The sequence below is a fragment of the Drosophila montana genome, unplaced genomic scaffold (assembly GCF_035044405.1).
Source record: "Drosophila montana isolate Dmon_TW-CO22-7 unplaced genomic scaffold, ASM3504440v1 contig_1264_1, whole genome shotgun sequence".
Lineage (NCBI taxonomy): Eukaryota > Metazoa > Arthropoda > Insecta > Diptera > Drosophilidae > Drosophila > Drosophila montana.
The window spans coordinates 561,173-583,542 of NW_026996243.1; the positions used below are offsets into that span (position 1 = coordinate 561,173).

Consider the following 22,370-nt stretch of genomic DNA (forward strand, 5'->3'; position numbering starts at 1 on the left):
ATGCGGGGTTTTAAAATTTAGTTTCAAGCAAATCGAATATAACTTTAAACATCGCTCAAAAATCATTGAATCCCATTTTTTACAGAGAAAGTTTAGATTATGCGGAAAGTGCGCAAAAAGCCTCAAACGAATTTTTATAAAGATCTTTGATCATGCCTTTTAATACCAAGGAGGAATGTATCTTCCGATAAGTGTGAAATAAAGGGTAAGTGAATTGGAACAAAGATCTTTGAAAATGGGTTCGAGGCCGATCGGGTGGTAAACAGAAAGTTTTATACAAACGCTTTCGCGATTTTTCGCGATTTGCGTGTGGAATTTCCCAAAACTGTCTATCCTTGCACCTCCATTACATAAGGAACTACAGGGTACATCTTTTTTTTTTTGGTATTCATTATGCAATGATTATGTAAAGGATATTAAAGTGATTTTACATATAGTATATTCATTTGTTTTTCATATTATGAAACTTTCAAAAAAAATAATTAAATAAAATGCAATCTTCTTGCGAAGTACTTCTAAATCTTTTTTAAAAATCATTTGTTACTGTCTGTCTAATTCGAATTTGATTTCGAAACATATAGATGTAGGTCGAATTCTATGAAATTCGTCGAATGCTTTTAATTGAAATACTAATTTGAAGCGTCCATTCATATCGCCGACATTAGTTTCCATCTTTATATCCATGAAAAAAGGCTCATACTCAAATTTGGTCTGCAAAATAAAACCAATATGTAACAATTAATTTATTGGCGTTCTAAAACTTACCCCAGGGCTTAAGCATTTGCGCCTTATTTTATTTTTATTCGTTACATATTTGAGCCAGGCCTTGTACCAATATTGATTTTCATTGTACATTGTTGGGCAAAGATTAGGTACGCTTATCGCAAATGTAGTTGGTTGCCACGAGCCACGATCGTACCGAAGCATTTCAAAAGATACCTTAAAAAGATTCAAAAAAAATTATTATTTTTTTTTTTACAACTTTTGTATTTTTAATTACGTGCAAAATCATTTTAACAAATTAAACAAAATCGTCAAAATATGTTATTGATGCAAAAAATCATTATAGCATATAGTTCCTATAATAAACTCCACGTCTAAAGTTATTTTTCTATATAGAAATTTGAAAATCAGTTAAAATAAAGAACCAAATTTGGGCATCAACGAGAATCCTGATGCCGAAAATTAAACTTTTAATTAAACAACCTCTGACTCGTAGTTTTCACCCAAGAGCGGGGGGGTTTTTATGCCATGCCAAAAATTGTGAAACAATTATTAAATCATTTTCACAAAGATCTTTGGAAATTAGTTTGAAGTCGATCGGAAGGTAAGCAAAAAAAATACAACCTTTTAAAAACCAGGGAAAACTTAAAACATCGTATGAATTTCCATAAAGATCCTTAAAAATGAATTTGAACGCGAAATTTCCCCCACCAAATCATTGACCCCAAATATTCGCTGAGGAGGATGGAATTTCAGAATTACCAAACAGTCTAATATATAGAGATTCATAAACTAGTTTTAAATTACCTGAATAATATCAGTGGGTTTAATATCCCATATTGAAGTTGAATTCCCTGATATGATTACTGGATCTGATTCTGTGTCAAAGTGTAATTCAGATAGATTAAACAATCCATGGAAACCAAGTGTATTCTTTGGCTGGTTGACGCAATTACTAAATAAATCTGCATCCTCAACTATGCCATTGTATATATATGGTTTCGACAGGCTTATTAGTCCGAGCATAAGGCCGATTAACATTAACACTGAGCGATTAAAATTCATTTTACAGTTGTGTTTTTAAGCCATTGAATTATTATAAATATATTTAATGAGTTCAAGTCGTTATATAGCCAAAATTATGGCAGTAGACACGTGTAGTCTATGACGGAACTAAGGTTCGAGTGACGATTTAATTATACCAATTCAACGATAAGTTTAACAAGTCACTCATCTGTATTTTATATAGTGCATTTTTAATCTGTGATGATGCATGGAATATTGATAATAATAGCGTATCAGAAAATCAATACACACATTTTTGTTTCACAACTTTTTTTCTACTCTTAATACGATTTTTATCATTAAAAAAATCTAAGCGAGCATGTTGATGGTTTTTTGTGGTGGGTATATGGCTAATAAGGGTATATTAGTTTTGTGAAGGATCACTATATATCTGTCTGTCCGTTTAAATGAAGCCTTAAAGCTTGAATAACTTAACTCAAAAAGTTCAAAAATAGTTCACTTCTTTCCAAATTTACACAAAGAATTAGAGATATAGCCTTTTTTTATCATATTTAAGCCCTGATAATAATTCACGATGAGCGGATATTTATCGAAATTTTTCAAGAATGAAATTTGATAGGGTGGATCTTCGTGAAGAAGAAGCACAGCAGTGTCCGGCTTTCAGCTTGCGATGGGAAGAGAGTACTTCATATATGTTTTAATATAATACATTTTTGTTACGTAAACAATTATTATTATTTTTCAATGCTTGAAAGTAACATTATTCCGTAGTTTCTTTAATAATAATTTATTGTTTACCTCAAATGTGGACCGTAAAAAAGTTTGAATAGTGGACGGATGCGTGAGCATAAATCGGGATTAAATTAAGTTTTTCTTTAAATAAGTGCCTATTCAGTGGATCCTTGGCTCACAGCACTATCGAACAAGTCCTCAAGATATTGAACCACATCACCCTATTAGCTGCATTGCGAATAGTATGTCGCTTTTACAGGTCTAAGTATCAGACAGCTGACGGCATACTAGGCATATAGCTCCAGCACCTTAAATTCAGGCTTGAGCTACACTCACAAGCGAGAGGCACCCATGCAGTCAACTTGAATGGATCGTCTCTTCTGCAAGCTGACAATACGAAGAACCTTGACCTTACTTTAAGCAAGCACCTCAAATTTCAGTATGCTTCGCTGCAACTTTAAATGTCAACAGATATACTGCTACGCAACGACTGCCACTGAGGTCAAACGAAATCCGAATCTGGAGATCATAAGCAAAAAGATCAAGATCAGTAGACTGAACACTGACTGCCAATATAGTCAATACACAGCGCTCCGAATATCCTGCTTCTCATCAAACTTTTCTTGCCGGAGCTAGTATTTAAGAGTCTATTATGTTTTGATATGTGTAACGCATAGAAGACATTTCATCCGTCTGCCTGTCTGTCTATTTCTATGCGACCTAGTCTCTCACTTTAAAACTTTGTATAGGACCGTTTTTCTGTTGCAGTATTTGCTGCATGGCGGAACCGGCCCGATCGAACTACTGTATCATATAGATATCTTGAGCCATGCCTTATCAAGATCGCCATCCATATAATACAGCTCTACAGGAAGACCCGATAGAAGAATTAGTTTTTGTAATGCAAAATATTCCATATCCAGATAAATTTACCAAGCTCAGCGTTAACGAGTTTCACTATTCTCACATATCTGCAGAGCCGTGAAGCAAATCTCTACAAGGTGTGCCAAATATTCCCGTATATTTTCGTTAGCTTCAAATATATGAATACTGGCGGGTACTCCGTAGCCTTGGCCAGGACAAGTTTTCTGCTTAACATGATAGATCTCCCCGTACTATCTTGAACTCCACGTATATTTAAAAATATGTTTAAAGTCCATCAAAAAATCAACCAAAATTTGAAATCAACGGCTTATGCCCATGTTAGTCAAAGATCTTGGAAAATGAGTTTTAAGCGACAAACAAAAAAGTTGCAAAGATGAACAGATCTTTAAAAATGAGTTTGAGGAAACTGTTTTAAGCCCCTTCTTAGTGTGCATCTCGTTTGTTTTCTACCTTTTTGTTTTTTCTACTAATTTTTATACTATACTTTTTTTTTATACTAAACTCAAATGGGTAAAAGGGCACATTGTATATTTTTATGCAAATGTATGCAACCGCCTAAAGAAGAATGTGCGACCCCGTAAAGTAACCGAGTATGAATGCGTGGATCTCAAAAACCATAAGAGCTATTGACGTGAAGTTTTCAACGTAGAGTACGATAACTTGTTCATGAAATCGATACAAATGTATACCGAAATCCTGTTTTTGAGCATATCTCCGAACTTATTGGAGCTAGAGGCACCAAATCTGTTCCCCACAAAATGTAAGAAATTAATAGGTTTAGTCTTGGGCTTTATTATTTACATGTCATATTCATGCCCTAAAAACTCCATAAACACGGAAATAGTGTAGGGAAACTCCTAGTCGGGCACTCCCGACTAGAGCACTCTTAATTACATGCATGTCATGTATTTTCCATAGCAATAATAGAATTAAAGTATGTTCTGGATAGAGATATTATTATAATTGCTTGCAATTAATTAAAGGACTTACACATTCTCGTCTTTGATGAAATTATCAATAAGCTCAACTTACATTTGTAAGTGTGTCGTGCTCGTATCGCGTGGCAGGCATCATTCAATCGTGGGGCATCTCAGCATTTATCCAACAAGCCGTATTTCGCGCATTCGCGCTTCTTTCAATCTGATAGACTAGACAGATTGCCTGTCGTTCGCCTGCCATTGAAGCTGAAGCGATTTCAATTGAATTTAAGCGACAACGACATTTTTGTGCCTCTGCGAGGGATTTTCGTATTTTAAAAAGAAATTGAGGACGAACAAGGAGAACAGGAGGTATGAGAGCGTTCATGGCAAGCAATCAGAGAAAGCAAGAGCAGCAGCAGCAAAGAAGCAGAAAACGAAAATCTGGAACTGTCAAGCAGAGGCCTATAGATAAAACTACTCGTACCGTGCCCGTAGCCAGTGGCCCAGTGGCCCAAGAGCATGGGCGGCACTTAATATGGTCGCGAGGGCGGCAACTCCTGCGACATCCACTCAACACACATGCACTCAGTGTGAAGGACAATGTGAATGAAATTGAATGCCTGGAAGTTTTACACAGACATCTACAAAGCCAATGCTTTACTTAAATAAAGACGGAGTTTGATCGACGAGTAGGTAGCATGTGACACTGAAGCTCGAAAATTATAAACCTATTGCAAAGCGGCACATATTTTATTGCGGCACATTATCATTGTTTGCATTGCTATTAACATATTTAAGAACTATCAACACAAATTATAGTACCGTTTGCTGTTTTGCTTATTTCGAAGCTAGCCTTATTTTTTTTTATTTTGGAAAGGGGGAACATGGCGTAGGTTACCTTTAAAGACTTCCGAGAGCATCGTCATCATAAATTGTAAAACCTGTAGCATGCCCTAGCTCACCTAACGGATCGACCTTTGGGCGATGGCCTGCCTCATAATTCATGCGACGTTAGCTGGCCAATCAATAAAATTTCACGGTGCTGTAATCAAAGCATGTGATATTAGTGTAAAGTTGAATGAATCCATGTGCGGCATCGTCTCTGCCAGATCAGACCAAGCCACTGACACAGGCAACGGCAGGCAGCGCCAAAACGAAAACCAGTTCCAAAACAAGCCAGTCAGTCAGCCAGACAGACAGACGGCCGTCGAGGTAGCTCGGGAGCTGTGTGGCTTTTGTGTGAAATGCTCAAATGATAAGGTCGCTCGTTGAGTTGAATCAACAGTTTGCCAATGCCCGCCGCGTCACTTGCTAATTTTAACAGAGTGCAAGCGACGCAGCTGGGCGGTGAAAGGGGTAAGCCCAACCCAAATTATATATATATATATATATATATATTGATAATAAAAAAGGAAAAAAATCTCTCATATACCACCAGCGAGTTTCATCTGCAACCTGGGAAAATTATTTTTGTGCAGCCCGTTTAGTGATGCGTTATGGCAAAGGCCACTTCCACGCCCGAACTGAATTGGCAGGTAAGCTCAGGATTTGGCAACGACAAAGTTACGAGTGCAAATCGACTGGAAGATTTTTGTGCGTTGGCAAACGAATTATTAAGTTTGCTTCTATGCCAACTCTCCGTCCAGACCGTACACAGTGTTTATTCTTGGCGCGAATTGCAATAATCAAAGAACCTTGAACTATAGGTTGGGGTCGAAATTCTGACACACATGTTGAAATTTTTTGTTGGCACTGACGCTGACTTCGGTCTAATAGCGTCCAAATGCCGGCAAATCGAACATTCCATACAAATTCTAGAATTGCATAAGTCGTCGAGTTGTGCACATGGAAACAAAAAAACGAATATTTGCGTATGCCAAGTACATATTCTTAAACTTTGCTTAGAATAGCTAATCAACAAAATTTAAATGTCGAAGGTTCTTCTCTACTTACTGTCAGACAGGACAAACAGTTTTATATATAGAGATTGATTTATTATCTATTAAACATCAATCTTTATATTAAATTGTACTCATATTTAATATTGGAAGCTTCCTGCCATATTTGTCTTTCCAATAAAGCTTACATGTATCTTGAAACTTGTATACATGAAGGTCTTGGTCTTTGCAACAGGCACCAGTTAATTAAAACGTTAATATTTCAAGTTATATAGTATTTTTATTAATAGAATATCGTAAGTTCAATTAACATAGGGAAAAACAAAAATGCAAGCGTTTATTTTTATTGATCATATTATTTTTAGTGTAGAGTCGTCATTAATAAAGGAGTTTTTGAAGCATAGGCTACCCTGACACAGATAATGCTATATCCTGGGATATGTATGTGGACTCCCACAGTTTAATTGTCTGAAAAAAATTTAAATACAATACAGTGTTAGAGATATTTTCGAACATAACCTTATCCATATTGATGGAAAATATAAATTCTGTAAAATATTTAATTTCCCTCTTAAAGTTTACTGCCTGTCGCTTAATTTAGAGCTGCATAAAATGCGATTACAGTGTTCTGCAATATTCTTAAATTGACCTTAAAGATTCAGCGAGCAGCAAGCCAGCAAAAATGGTATGTTCCACTGGAATTGTTTTGCAAGAGCACAACGTCGGGTCGGGGCGTTGCAGCTAAATTGTTGCCTAGCAGCGCCGCGCGACCATTTGCAATATGCAAAATGCGACAAAATAGTTGGGGCCAGGGCCACGCCCATTCACTTGACAGCGTTTGCTGCGTAAATAAACATTTAGGATTCCATTAGAATTTGCATGGCAATAGAAGCTGGTCTTAAAATGAAAAAGAATGAAGAGAAGCCGCCCAGCCTGCCAGGATAAGCGTGGAAGCAGCCAATCTGTGGGGGGCAAGCGGCTTGGGGGCATTACCAGCTAAATCTGATTGTGGACTAAACACGCTAATGGCATTATAATTATCCCTGGGGTCCCGACCACACACCCCGACAACCTGGCAGGCACATTCTAAAATGCAAATTAAAACTTTGCACAAAACTTTTCGACGCCACTTAAAGTCTCGTCGCTGCAAAGCACAGGAAAATTGCATTGCGGTCGCCGCCGCCGTCGCTACCGAAGCCAACGAAGCCCATCTTCCTTAGCCCCCTATTGGGACATCGCGCCCCGTCGGTCAGTTGGTTGAGATCCTTTACATTAACGTATAATCAACATTAATGGAGCTGACAATGCGCTTCCGGAGACAGGGACACAATACAAAACCACATAGTCGCAAGCTATGGAACGGAGAGGTGCGGAGCGGAGCTTCAGCACATTCCTAACACTTTCATTGTGTTTGCTGGCCAACCAAGTGAAAGTAGCCCTTATGTTTAGGCAGCTCTTCACTTAGTGCAACTGGGGATTACATTCGCATCAGCCCAATGAGAAATTATGTGTAGGAAAATGCTTTTGTATTTGGGCATTGTCGTTGACCAAGCGCTTTCCAGTTGTCCAGCTGTTCAGCAGTCCTTGTCCAAAATTGTTATCTCTTTGTTGGTTTGTCTTATAAAGTATCTCTTCTTGGCTGGCATAAGTCTATTGCTATCTGTCTAGTTACTAACATCCCATTTCTTTCTCACTACACAATTGAAGCTTGGAATTATACACTTTTGTTGCTCTCAACTTTTACTAATGTAGCGCCCCTTACCTTTAGCCACTTAAGCAGGACCAGTTTTTACATGCGTATTGCGCCCAGGTAGCATAACGTATACGCCACATCAACTTACAACGAATGACAGCGCTCTGAATTTATTGCTGTTCATATAGTGTGTGCATGTGCGTGTAAAACACATTTTTTCGGCCATATAAATTAAAAGCAGCTCAGTCATGACCCAAGCAACTAAGCCACTTTGTGCTGAAATATCTGTCTGTGGCTTCAACTTGTTACTAAAGTCAGATTCAGATAAAAAGTTGAAATCTGGTTGCGGCTGCAACTTGATGTGGCACTTGCTCCATAAATGTGGCTAGCCAGACCACTCTGCTACTTGCAACTGAAACACTTTTATTTTGCCATTTTTCTCTTCGTCTTTGCCTCAACAACAAGAAAACAGACAAAACCAGGCGACAAACACAAAACAAAAACAAACAGCCACCCGACACTATGAAAAGGAGAAATGCCTACAAAATTAATGGTGCTAATGCCAAGTGGGGCTGTGTGTGCTTGTATGTTTGTATGTGTGTGTGGGTGTGTATGTGTGTATGTACTTGTGTTTGTCTGTTCCTTAGCCAGGCTCAGTACTTTGGTCAACTCAGTTCGGTAGCAGACGTCTTGTTACCTAAAACCACTTTGCAATATGAGCAACAACAATCTAAAGCCGACTAAAATGTGTTCTTGACTTCAAGTGTTGTTGGAGCTGCCAAAAAGAAAAAAACAAAAAAGTGTCTATAGATATGCTCGCATACCAACTAAGATGGGTGTATTAGTGCGTCACGGAAAAAAATTAGATTAGCGTTTCTTAAAAATTAAATGAGCAAACATAATAATTAATTTAATTAAATAATTTTAGATTATTAATAATTATTATGTATGCTTACTTGTGCAGTTTCTTTGCGACTATTGTAATTATTTAATATATATTTTATTTAGTAAATGGTTATCCAAATTGTTTCGATAAACGGAATACGCATTGAATCCTGTGTAAGGTTTCTTTAATCGAGACAACAATTTTCAGTTTTTCAAACCAATTTATTGTTTCCTCAATTAAAATAGAAACTTCTTCAACCTATGACAAGTTTTGCAAGAATAAATATTTTATGCATAAACTATTATAGAATACAACTTAAAGTCTCGGTCTTAAAACCATACAATTTTCTCTTTATTTAATCGTGTTTGTTTTTTTTTTATCAAATATATTTGCTAAAAGCAGATGTAACAATTTTGCAGTTACTTGAATCGCCTCTTCTTCTGATTGGGCAAATTGCCTATTTTTCAGATACAGTACCCCCTCGCTCAATGCAAAGCTTTAAAATTAGGCTAATTAAAACAATCGCGCTTGTTGCAAACACCGAGGTACAGACATTTGAATTAAAATGGACGAAGTAAATATATATTTAAAGCAATAATTTGATTGTTTTCAATTTTCAAATTTAATTTAATTTTTATTTTGCGCATAGAACATTAAGATTTTCGGTGCTGCTTTTATCGAGAGTCGCGTTGAGCGAGGGCGTACTGTAATCCAATTCAATTGGTACAGGTATCTTGTAGTCAAGCAGCTGTTGTCCACAGGCTCACTTTGATTCCAACCTACATTCTGAATCTGTCGTCATTTCCATTGGTGATTTATTATGCTACAAGTTTTAATACTTGTTGGGGTTGCGTTAAAGGAAAAAATTTGCCACTGGAAATTTGCCGGTTCACTAGGCACAATATGTGATTGATAGCCCCCCAAACAACCGCAGCTGGCAACGGTTGGGTTAAATGTTTCCGAGTGGATATGCCAACTATTCAAATATTTGATTCCGAGACCTTGACCAGCATGAGTCATACAAGTTGGCAAAGCAAAGTGGACGTACGCAAAAATTGCAGATACATTATTCAAGGGGCGAATAACAATTATTTTGTGGATACATGAAATGTGGCACAACTTGTTACTTGGAAGCATATTATTTGATAACCTATTAACTCACATTTAAATGGAATTTCATAATTATTTATTATTACTTGTTATAAATGAGTAAGAGTATTGCAGTCGGGAGGAATCGTCTCTTTACTATACCCGCCTAATTTATTAAGACACATCGATTTACTTGATACCCATGAATGGGGCTGACTGCAATAAAGTTTTTATCGATCCTAAGAGAAGCTTATCGCTATTGCACAAACTTAATATGCTTTTTTCACTTTCTGAACGAGTATATATTTTTTGAAGAATGTAAGCAAAACACAATAATTATTTTCGCCAGAATACATGGGATCGTTTTCATTTCCCGCTGGGTGAAATAGGTATAATGTTTATTTTGCAAATGTATGTAAAATACAGAGGAAGCATCTGGGGTCATCATAGGTCTTTTAATAAATAAATCAATTGGAACTTGTTATGATACGACTTGTCGTTCACATTCCTTCTATCGATTTGCCCGTTAGACAGAGGAGTAAGTCTTCGATAAATTGGAAGAGTCGGTTAACAAAATAATTTATATTTAAGCTCGGACTACCGAATTTCGGTTACTTTTCGAACACACAATCAGACAGCTGTTAAGGTCCGTCCTAACGGGGAGGGCTCCACCATGAGATGGCCAAAAAAGCCCCCGCCAACTCCCAAATCCTGACGGGCACCCGCCTTACACCCTTATCTTACCCACCATAACTTCGTACTCGAACATTTTTACTAGTGCTTACACAAAGACAATTAGTAAATTACCAGTTACCATTTTTCACAATTTTAATAATAATTTGTCTTTGTAGGGCAGACGCGAAAACGGCTTGACGACACTCACACCTAGGACCACCCAGAGGTGGTGGCCAATCCGCTCCTCTGGTAACCTGATCCTCGTCGGCGGCACCTCCCGTATTCTGGCACTTCAGTTTTGGCGATACTTTTCAATTTAATCATACATATATATTTCTTTTTTTTATTCTTTTGTTCACTTTAATTTAAAATATATTTTTCAAATTTCCGAAAATTCGCATTTTCTATAATTTAAGATTTTTTTGTATGCGGCCGGCTTGCACTTGACTCTGGATTTTCTTTCTTTTCTTTTCTAACTTTCTTTTTTCTTGCTGCCTGAAACAAACTACCAACCAATTTATGCCACAATTTTAATGTTGATGAATTTTTGAGAATAAAAGAATATTCTAAAGCCCAAGATTTCATCAATAGTGGTTAACGACCTTTCCTGCCCAGCAACCATATTGGGTATAACTTTAACAGTCGATTCTTGGAGCTGCATTGCGCCTGCTACAGTCCACTAAACATGCGCTCATACTTCTCGGAGGCTACGCTCTAACCAAAGCCATACAGTAATTGTAAGATGCTTATCAAAACCTTGTTTATGAATAGAAAGCTTATAAGTTCCTTATTTGATATGCAGTTTAGAGCTGATCAACTCATTTCACATGCACAGGCACGGTCATTTTTTTAAAGGGAAATTTACTCGACTTTTCTGCGCATCTATGGAGAGAATCAGGCATATTTAAGAGATAATCGGTATTGACCGACTCGTCCGACTTTCTCTTTAGTGACCAGACTTCCGGCACCTATAAATTACTGAATGTGGTGCCGCAGTTTGCTACCATCAATAACAGCAACTGGAAAATGATTGAAAACTAGGGGGTTCAACTTTGCGCGTTCGCACCGGTAGTTTGGAGGTGTTGAGTCTGCCGGATGCGAGTCCGAACGGCACCCTGAGACCCGCTTATCTCTACGGGATTAACCAAAACTCTGTGCCAAAGTGGATGTAGAAAGTAGTGCGAAACATGGATACCCAGCACCAGCACCAAAGTACCGCCAAAATCCAATACCATGCTCTTGTACTTAGAGAAGTCCGCTGCCATCGGCTTTACCTACTGTTGAGGGATTTTCTCAGAATAACCCGAATTCCCTTTTCGGAAACCTGTGCCTAACGCATAAGCATTCTACGAGATTTGACTGCTCGTAAATTATATATATTCTTGATTAGTATCAACGGCCGTGTCAACATAGACATGTCCGTCTGTTCGTTTCTATGGTCGAGTCGAAAGTCTCTCCAGACTAGAAGATACCTTGTACTTAGCTCACTTTTTGATTATACTGATTGACTGCACTTACTGACATTAACTTTTGGGTTCAGGTGTGCTTCTTCTAGGGAAAACTAACTACTAAATATTTTATTAACTGCTTATTATCCAATTGTTTTTAAGCTCTTCGACTCGGAAGTATCAAATGTATATTAATTGATTTTTAAATTAGCTCTTCGTCCTGATCAAAAATATGTATTAAAGGGTCACAGGTACCTTTTTTTTGCATTTAAATACGTCGGCACAATTGCGCAATGAATAGAGTTGTATCATACCAATTTTAAAAAGACTATACACATATTGGATTTAAATTTATCTAGCATTTCCCAATTAAATACTCTACATTTGATATCAATTCACATTAGATTAAATGTGAATAGTAGATAAAAAAGTTTATAATTGTAATATTGCATTGTTTCCACTTCTAATTTCTACGATTAACAATACGTCATAAACAGGTACATTGCAATGTTTATGGTAAGTAGTAATGAAAATAAATGTTAAGCCATTTTATCTAATTTTCAGCCTGAATATTAATGAGTCTAGTGCCTCATTACTATCATTTCGGTCTGCGTATTTATAGTTGCGTAAATTTAATCTACTGGGACCTAACGGCATGACATTATCCGAAAATGAAACACAAAACCAGGCCAAACAGCTTTAACTGCTAGCCAAGCGGATGATCATAAGGTCACAGCAGGGGCGAAGGGCAATCGAGCGCAGCTGCAACCAATGGCATTTTAAAAGGCGAGGGCGCGCCTCGCGCCAACAAAAAAAAACATCAGGGGATATGAGGGTGAAGCAGGCAAATAGCAGGACTTAAAGACAAACATGACATTGGCGACACCCACGCACATACACCAACACTGCGTGCGTGTGTAGGCGCACATAGACGCACACACGCACTCACGCACATGGCGTATGCGTAATAACATTTTGCGTTACATTTGCTTTTTATTGCATACCGCAAGGCGGCTCATCTGCCTCTGCTTGTTCTTTGTATTTCCTTTCTGAGCATTACGCCGCATTCCAGGGGTACATTTCTGTTTGTTTTTACGTTGCTGTTGCCCTTTGTCTGCCGCAATTTCCGTGCCATGTGGCACAGCGAATGGAAATGCCGCACAACAAATGCGAAAACTTTAAACTGCCCAACAAATGGGTTACAGACCAACCAGCCGGTCCATGCTTTGATGCTTTGTATCCTGGGAATTCTCGCACATAATAATTTCGTAAGTCATACGTAAGACCCAAAACGTAGCTCATATGCCACTAGGCAGGCTTGGCTGGGCAGCTCAAAGTTGGCCGGTTCCTACGGGTATGAGCTTTACTGATACACCAAATGCGCTACACTCATCTTTATAGCGAGTGTACGGCGTATGTTTAGTCATTTGGCATCATCTTTGGGGACTGCTCGACCTTCGATCTGCCTATTTGCATATTTAAATGCCACACAATTGTAGAGCACAGCGAGGCAGAAAAGTGGCAGCAATCAGTAGAGCGGCAGACACAAATGGGGACGGCAGCAGCGGCAAATTGTGTCATTTTCATTTATCTGTGAATGTATCTGTATTTATATCTGTGAGTTTGTCGCGCTGCTTGAACTTCATTGAATATAACTGCGAGCTGAACAGCAGATTCGCGGGCAGCTGCAGGCAGAGGCGGATGCCAATAAAACGGAAGCCGCGATTAAATACAAATAAGGCATTAAGTGCAAAGGCGCTGAGGCGCATAATACAAATTGCGACGATTGCCAAGGAAGCGATTGCAGAAGGGTGTGGGGGGTGGAGTACACGGTTAGGGGGAGATCATTTAGAAGGAGATTGGAAGAGCGATTGGCGGCCGGGGGCCATATTGAGAGTGCCCCGCAATACTAAATACTTCGCCGTCGGTTCTCATTTAATCCCCTATTCAAAACGGGTATATTAGCTTTGGCGCAGCTTAAGCAACCACAAGATAGTCGCATATTTAATGCATAAGTCTTAAAATGTTAGCAGTTACGTTACATATGAAACAAGCATTTTGCTAGAAAACATATTTTTCTTATCTGACAAATTCTATCCAAATCCTATATAATCTCTTTTCTCACGTTTATGCCGCAAGGATAGAAATTAAGTAAATATCGCGTAATCGCTAGCTTTTCTTTCATCTAACAGAAGAGCGAATGTCAGTAATTGTCGTGTGGAAGATACACATAGAATACGAAAAAAAAATACTCATTTGTTAATAAAGAAAGTAAATAAGTACAAACGCCACAATAGAATATAATTCAATAGTTTGTGTTGTTAAATTTGCTAGTCCAGATAATGTACATTGCAGTCGAAAAGCGAAATTGGCGTTTTGCCACCAGGCAATTGCACAGCTCGGAAGTAGGCAACCTTTTTTTTCTGCCAAGCAAACTTTTTATTAGACTGAGCCGAGGTTGGGTAAAACGAGGCAGGACTATATGTACTATTTTACTGCGGCTGGACGCGCTTTGCATGGCATAATAAAAATGCTGGCAATAGGAAGTCGCGTCTAAGTGAGAATTAGCATAGAGACGAACACAAGCAGATAGACAGAGAAGTGAAAGATAAAAATTGGGTTTAATGGGCTTTGGGCTTTAAAATATGTATGAATGTGGCAAGCAGTTTGTATTTGCGTGTGTCTGTCTGTGTCTGTGTGCTCCTATATAGCTTGTCAACTCAATTCAAACAGTGCCAAGGCCAGCAATGCTATCATATTCTATACCCATATTTAGATATTCATCTCGAGCAAATTTGGTCCGCTCTTCACTCGCTTCTTTCTCATCTGCTGTTGCTGCTGCTGCTCGTATAGCTGCACAATTTTGCGGTTCATTTAATAATCTTGCGTCTTGTTTACCTGGACATCCAATTTTGTGTGTCGGCTTTGATGGGTCGACAAGTGGCCGTTTAACCTGCGGCCAATGGCATTAGCCATTAGCCAAACAGCGGCCCGGCTCGGCTCGTCTTGGCTCTTCACGCTAACGAGCTGCCATGGCAATTAGAGGCGCCGCCTACGAGTTCGAGCTGTGCATAGAAAATCACATGACTACCATTTTTTTTTCATTTCAAATTTTTTTCCTTTTTACTTCCTTTCCACTTTATTTTTTGCACACCATTTTTGATTAGCAAAAAAAGCGCGCACCCAAAGTATTTGCGCCGTCATCGCAATGCGAATGAGTCAATGCTCAATGTGTTCTTGTTGTTGTCGTTGATGATGATGATGATGATGGTGATTATCAAATTGGCTTTTTTTCAGGTGTCTGCGACCGTGATGGTGTGTGTTGTAAGTGTTAAGTGCCTCAACACAGCTCAACTCAATTCGGCTCGGCTTGCTTTCAATAATATTTATGCACTCGGATTGTATGCGAATTCAACAGGGCATACATTTCCAATTAAACTGAAGCATTCACCAACAGCAAAGGTGAAAATGCCCACCCATTCATACTTTTGTAGGGATGCACAAAAACATTCGCTTTTGCCTGCAATGTAGTGTTTTTATAGACTTATTGAAAGTCTACAGATAGAGCAATTGCGCCAACGTGATATATTAAATTTTGGAGAAGTATTTATATAGTCATTGATTTAAATGCTATCGCCAGAAAGACAGAGTTGGAATATTTTCTAAAATGGTGGGACAGAACAAGTCATAAGCATCACTTTATAAGCTTCATTATCGTGAATTTTGTCAACATGCGAAACATTTGTGCTCCCGTTAATGTATCTCTACGATTCACTTATTACGATTGAAATATATTCCTATATACCAGACAACAGGCGAACGCTCCCAACAATAGCACAAAATTGTGCCGCTACAAGTTGATTTTAAACCGAACTCGCTCGTCGGAACGGGTAAGGTCAGGTAAAAGCGCCCAAGCTTAGGCAAGAACTGAATCAGAACAAAGAAATAATACAAATTACTAAAACTTCATAATTGAGGAAACCCAGGCTTATAAAGCGAGCTTCAAGGCAAGGTGTTATACATTTGTCGAGTTTGGTCTTATCAATTTATAAGCTGTGATAGATATTTTAGTCAGATCCTTTGAAGTTTTGAAACTTTTATTTCCATAGCAGCGAAAGAAATTGAATTCAATGCAACACACATGGAAGGTCCGCAAAATGAACCAAGCACAACGCCTCTACATTAACATTGCGATTATGCCACCCAACTGATTAATATTCTTCATTTCAGCAAAATGTGCAGAGCCTGAAGCTTGAATTAGAAGGTTTCACTCTCTTCGAACAATGTGCTGCATCCCAGATTCCGACCTGCGGCTACCAAATCCTGCAGATGAAGTGGGGCCAAATGCTGCAGCAATATCTGGCCGTGGAACCTGGCATCGGTAAATGGCAGTGTTCACTGGCAACGATAGACAAAAGGCACCTGCGGTGGCAGCCGTTGCTATCATTGTTGTTGTTGTTTTTATTCACGTTGCTGCACGCTCAGTTTGAATTGATTAAAATTGGCAGCGGAAACACAACTGCAACTGACTATGAAACGCTTAGACATGGAATTGCCAAATAGCTGATGGCATATGGAGAGAGACATTCGACAGGCTCGGAAGTTTCAGTCTACGGTTTTCTATTTTCACTACCTACGCCCAAATTGTAGTATGTGTATGTGCGCCTGTATGTTCGTGGGTATGCGCTTCTGGGTGAAAGAACAATTTTGCATGCTAAATGAAAAATGCCCGGCCAGAGTCAGGCTTGGCCGTGGCTCATGGGTGGTAGCCAGGAGAAGCTCTTAACTGATTTCCGCTCCTCATATGCACATGGTGAGTACATAAAAAAAATCTCCACAGCTTTTAAACACATTCAGTTTTTTTTTAAAGCACAGAATCTCTTGTTTTATATTTTTTTATAAGGCTACCTTCAACTTTAAATGCAATTTACATTCGAGGAGTGGGTGAAAAGTCAAGCGGATGGAACTTCAAAGTGCCCCTTCCAGATTATTGTTTTCCAGATAAAATACCGTTGGCCCAAATGCAATTTTAAGAATGCATCTGCGCAGCTATCAGGCCACAGGAAATTGTCTTATATTTTGCACAGTGAATTGCTAGTCTGCAAAAGTAATCTTTTGCCTAGTTGGGAATGCACATTTGTGGTTGGTTGGCTGCATTAAGTTCAGCAGTAAATATATAAGATAATTGGCCATTAAAGGGTAAGGAAAAGGGTAAGGGTAAGGACATTATACTTATACTTATTATACAGTTTCCTTCTTCTATAACACAATTTTAAACTAGATACTTTACATAAAACCAAACTTATTTTGAAAGATCTATGTAGTAAAACATCTTATGTGCTCCGCTGAAAACATGATGAATTCAATCCTGTTCTTTAAACAACTTGATTTTTTTTCTTCTTGTTTGTGAAAATTTTGGCTGCCCTTTACGCAGCGCCTAGCCTTCTTCTTTCCGTAAATCGACTTAATGGGAAATGCTTTTTTAAATTTTTCTGGTGATCAACGCGCAGCCCAAACCGTAAGAGTTAGTGGGCTGATGTTTGTGCTTTTGTTACATTATTTAAAATAAGTGCACCCTCAAGTGTAGAAAAATGATAGCGGTTGCTTGCCATTTTCAGCTTACAATTCGATCGGACTCTTTCCCGATCTTTGTGAAAACCTGATATGCATTTATTTTATTTATGCATTTATTTTTTTATTAATTAATGGTCGACAAAACGAGTGTCTTCCTAATTATTCAATACATTATATATACAATTATGAAAAATAAATGCTAAAAGACTAGTTAGAGATCACACATATCTAATAGCATCACCGACCGATGGAGGTGTTTTATTTGCCAGCCCGGCCAGCCCTGCCCCTTTTCACAGCGAATTTTGTCAGTGACGCTATTAGAGCCTACATCTAAGAGGAAGGGTGTAAGTAGGAAAAAGAGTTCCTAAGTAAAATTAGAAATAATCTTAATTTGCTATATTATTTAATAAAATACCATAAATAGGAAACAAGAAAGTAAGAAGATTGTTAATAAAGTAAAGAGCTGTATGCTAGATATATAGAGTGTTAAGTAGATAGGATAAAGACATAGTATTGGGAAAGTAATGGGAAATCACCGACCCGGTGGGGGAAAATTTACAGCCTGTCCGGCAAGCTATGCCCCTGCTCATAGCTGGGAATGGTCAGTGACTTCCCCAAGGTATATTGAGGGCAACGATTTTCTAAGGTTGAGAAAGTTCGGTAGAGAAAACGTGATGCAAACTATTGTAATTTTTACGAAGCACGCGAAAAGGATTGTGCATAGCGTAGTCTGTTGTGCACGTCGATAGGAATAAGGGGCGATCATTTCTGGTTGGTCTAGCCGGAACAGAGAATTGAAGACGCCCTAGCAGAAAAGGAGCATCTATATCGCCAACAACCATCTTATGTAGAAAGACAACACCGAGAATTGTCCTACGGTTCTATATATTTAACACGTTTGTCGCACAAACCACACACTTTAGATAAATCTGAAAATGTAGTTTACTAATTGGAGTAAATTAAAAAAATTCTATCATATATATTGCTAATTTTTCTATACATTTTATAATTTTGTAGTTTTATATTTTGTCTGGTCTTTTTAAATGTATCCAGCGCACAATTTGCTCAAATTAATTCATAAATTCTTATCTGCTTACTCTTAGCTTGAAGCAACTAGTTTGGTACAAATCCCAAAAAAAAAAAACATTTTTTCTGTGCGATTTTCATCAGAAGCTTTGTGGGTAGGCGAGTTTCAACGTTCGGAAACGAGACGGAAACCAGAATGCTTTTTATAAAGCAATTTGCATGCTTACGTGTATTTTTCCCTCATTTTTTGTGCACAGCTTTAGCTTATTGGAGCTCTTGTTTTTCAAGATTGTTGCTATTGCCATTGCCGTGGTTAAGAAATCGACAGTGCGCTCCCAAGTAACGTGTCCAGTGGACACGTAAAGTTTTAGGTGTGAGTGTGTGGTTGTGGTTAACTGGCTCAGCTGCTGAGTTCTGGCTAAATCCTGGAACATAAATCCATGTGAGGTCCTTGCTCATTGCATGGCCAAAGGCTGCATACAAAGTTCATGGCACATAAAACGCACATAAACAAATGCATGTAGACATAAAATACGAAAGCACGAACAGAATTTGCCCTCACATACCATACACGCACACGCACACGCACACACACACACACCCACACATACATTCGCACTCTCATCGAGGAACGTAAAAAAATGTAGGCACTGATTACATTTGCATATTATAAGGAACCACCTCCACACTCCCCATATTGATGAGGTTGCAATGCCGAAAGGACTGGGAAAGGCGATCAAATCCTGCCACGACTAGTGAGCCAGCTGCAGTTTCTCGTATGTTTGCGTGTCGGGTGTGTGTGCCTGCGTATTTGTCCAAGGAATTTAATTTCCAACTTTTACGTTTGGCATGTGGCACACACAACTTTGGTAGTGGCAAAGTTTTTGCCAGCGCCGCAGACTGTGCAGTTCTGGTAAAATAGGTGCAAGGGCCTGAGAGGGTTTGTGTGGGCGTGGCCAAGCACAGCATTTGCGGCACTTGTTGAAGCGCAGCTGCAATCTCAGCCGGGGATTATGCAGCTGCGAAAACTTTATATTATGTAATTCAACGTGTTGCTAATACGGAACATCCGAGGCAACAGGCAGCCAGGGCACCACACACAGTCCACACACACATGACAGCACACACTCACTCTCACTTGCCAATTATGGTATATGCTTAAATGCACTCCCAAACTTTTGCCGTAGCTTGTCGATGGATGCATGCCTGGCCCCACCTGGGACCCACGTATTTCAATTAACGTGCCAACACGAGCGGGTTTCACGTGATCAACTGTAAGTGGCGCCCTCGCCGGCCGTCAGCCTGTTTTGTTCTTATTTGATGATACACCATAAATATTCGAAAATAAATGTAGACTGAATCGCAGTGAACGGTGGTCAGCTACACCCTGGAACACAAAAGATAACCTTACTTTCTCGTTTATAATAAATTTAATTAAGTGTTCAGTAAAATAAACCTGTATTAGCTGTTAGGCAATTCAATGTTATTGTCAGAACATAGTATTAAGTTAATAAATATTATTTATACTAAGCTGTCTATAAGAAAATATAAAATCAAATGCATAAAATTTTGTTGTCTGGATGGTTTTTCATGCATTCATACTTTTTATACTTTAGCTTTATGCTTTTTTTAAATCAGTTCTTAAGTCCCCGGTTTCTTCATGTCCGTTCTGGTCAACGAAACCAATCAGACTTTCGATCATTTCTTATTACTAGTTATCAACATGTGTCTCATACTTCTATGTATCTTATACTACTCTCCATCTGTCTTTTGCCATTTATATCTTACACAAAGCATGGAGTACTGATAGGTTCAACAAATTTATTTTATAAGCTTTTACTTTATTTTTAACATAAGAGATTGTCCATTGAAGTTTAATTTAATCAACCTAATTTTATAAATTAATAAAAACAAAACTATATATACCTATAAATTACTGAATGTGATGCCGCAGCTTGCTACCATCAACAACGGCAATTGAAAAATCATTGAAAACTGTGGGGTTAAACAAATCCCCGCCAACCCAACTTTGCGCGTTCACACCGGTGCTTGGGAGGTGTTGAGTCTGCCGGATGCGAGTCCGAACGGCACCCTGAGACCCGCTTATCTCTACGGGATTAACCAAAACCATGTACCAGAGTGGATGTACAAAGTAGTGCAAAAAATGGATAACCAAACGATATATGTTTTTAGCACGTATAAGAATATATTTGCACCGAACTACAGCCATAATCCAATCCCATGCCCCTTGTACTTAGAGAAGTCCGTTGCCCTCGGCTTGACCTATTGTTGTGATTCGGCACGTCTTAGAAATGTTCTCAGAATAACCCGAATTCCCGCTTCTAACTCATAATCATTCTTCGTGATATGTCTGTGCATAACTTAAATAAATTATATTCTTGATCAGAACATACACAAAGCTCCCATCAAACTTTTTGTCTTACAAAACCAATCTGGACATTATCACTGTACTGCCTTCATTAAAGCCAAAGCTTATCAACATTGGACAGCTACATAAAATACCGTCTGGGTCATCAGAAAACAGCTGTCGTCAATACTTCTGGACACCAGTTGGGAAACATGCAGATCAAAATTGCTTTATTACCTAGATTTAGCGTTTAGTCTACAGATGCTTATTGTTTGTAAGGTTATTGTCCTTGTCAGATTAAAAATAATATAATAATTACAATGCAAAAAAAGAAAAAAAAAAAATTATGGATTTTTCAAACTTGTATGCATTTTTCAAGGCACCAATTTGGGGGGGAACGTAAGGTACGTCTCTAGCTATTATGAGTCAAACTATGGTATAAAACAAAATGTCGATATCGATTTATGGTTCTCGATGTCTTAAGAGTAGCTCCTTTTAATCTTTCGCAGGAGGACCTGCGATCAAAATTTCAGGTTTTTATGGCTTAACAGTTTTTGATGACCCTAAGAGTTTGGTACTATTTGTTTCAGTTAAATAAATAGTGGTAGAATGAAATGGTCGAAAACACCATTATTAAATATGTTTGGTGTAATTTGTATAGTCTTTTTTATTTTTGCAATTTATTGGGACTTTACTAGGACTGCCAAAATTTAATATGAAGCTCCGCTTAATCCCGCCCGTGTAGTAAGAGTTCAAAAACTTTTCTGCTTGCCCGCTCATGCTCCCGCATGTGAAAGACTAAGCAAATTCACCGACGAAACTTTTTGTTTGACTTTATATGGCTAGCAATTAAAATTCGTTGGTGTGAATATGTTATATGGCAATACTCCCACACAGTCTGCCCATCCTCCGCACAAACACACGTGCCCACTGCAAAATAAAAATGCCTTTTTTACCTTGAAGGCAGCTGTATAGAAAAGAAATCGTTTTACAAATACGTTTTCATCTGAATTGCAATGAGTATAAAAATAATTTATAAGCGCTCCAAATGCGTTAAATCGCACACAAATCACATTTAGCGGCTGGGTCTTATAATAGGATGCCGACCATTTAACAATTTGGTATTGCTTCGTTTTGATGTACTTTTTATAAATGTTTTAGCTGCGTGCTAGAGTTTTATTTTTTCTTATCTCTATATATATTTATTTTAAGTGCCAACTGCGGGCGGTAGTTCACACGTTGTGTATTCTATACATTAAGATACACAATTAACTACCCTGCATATTGCCCTGGTACTGAATCTCGAATTAGGTTACAACAAGCAAGCATATTCCATTGATTGTTACCTACTTGAAGTGTCCTTTATGCTACTGATATAAAATGAAAAATTAGCAGCTTACAAAATCGAAAATTCTACTTTTTTTGCA

General features: G+C 38.3%; 1 protein-coding gene and 1 long non-coding RNA gene across 2 annotated transcripts; one reads left to right on the forward strand and one right to left on the reverse strand.

Moving 5' to 3' along the window:
* Positions 1-540: 540 nt before the first annotated feature.
* Positions 541-1,886, reverse strand: LOC135426101 (uncharacterized). The gene is made up of 3 exons (XM_064679095.1): positions 1,531-1,886; positions 766-939; positions 541-711 (listed from the first exon to the last, which is right to left on the reverse strand). Exons 1-3 carry the CDS (start codon positions 1,786-1,788, stop codon positions 541-543), a joined length of 603 nt encoding a protein of 200 aa, XP_064535165.1. The 5' UTR covers positions 1,789-1,886.
* Positions 1,887-15,753: 13,867 nt separating this feature from the next.
* Positions 15,754-20,125, forward strand: LOC135426957 (uncharacterized). The gene is made up of 3 exons (XR_010435972.1): positions 15,754-16,788; positions 16,879-17,174; positions 19,763-20,125. It is a non-coding gene; the product is annotated as an uncharacterized LOC135426957 (long non-coding RNA).
* The last annotated feature ends 2,245 nt before the right edge of the window (positions 20,126-22,370 follow it).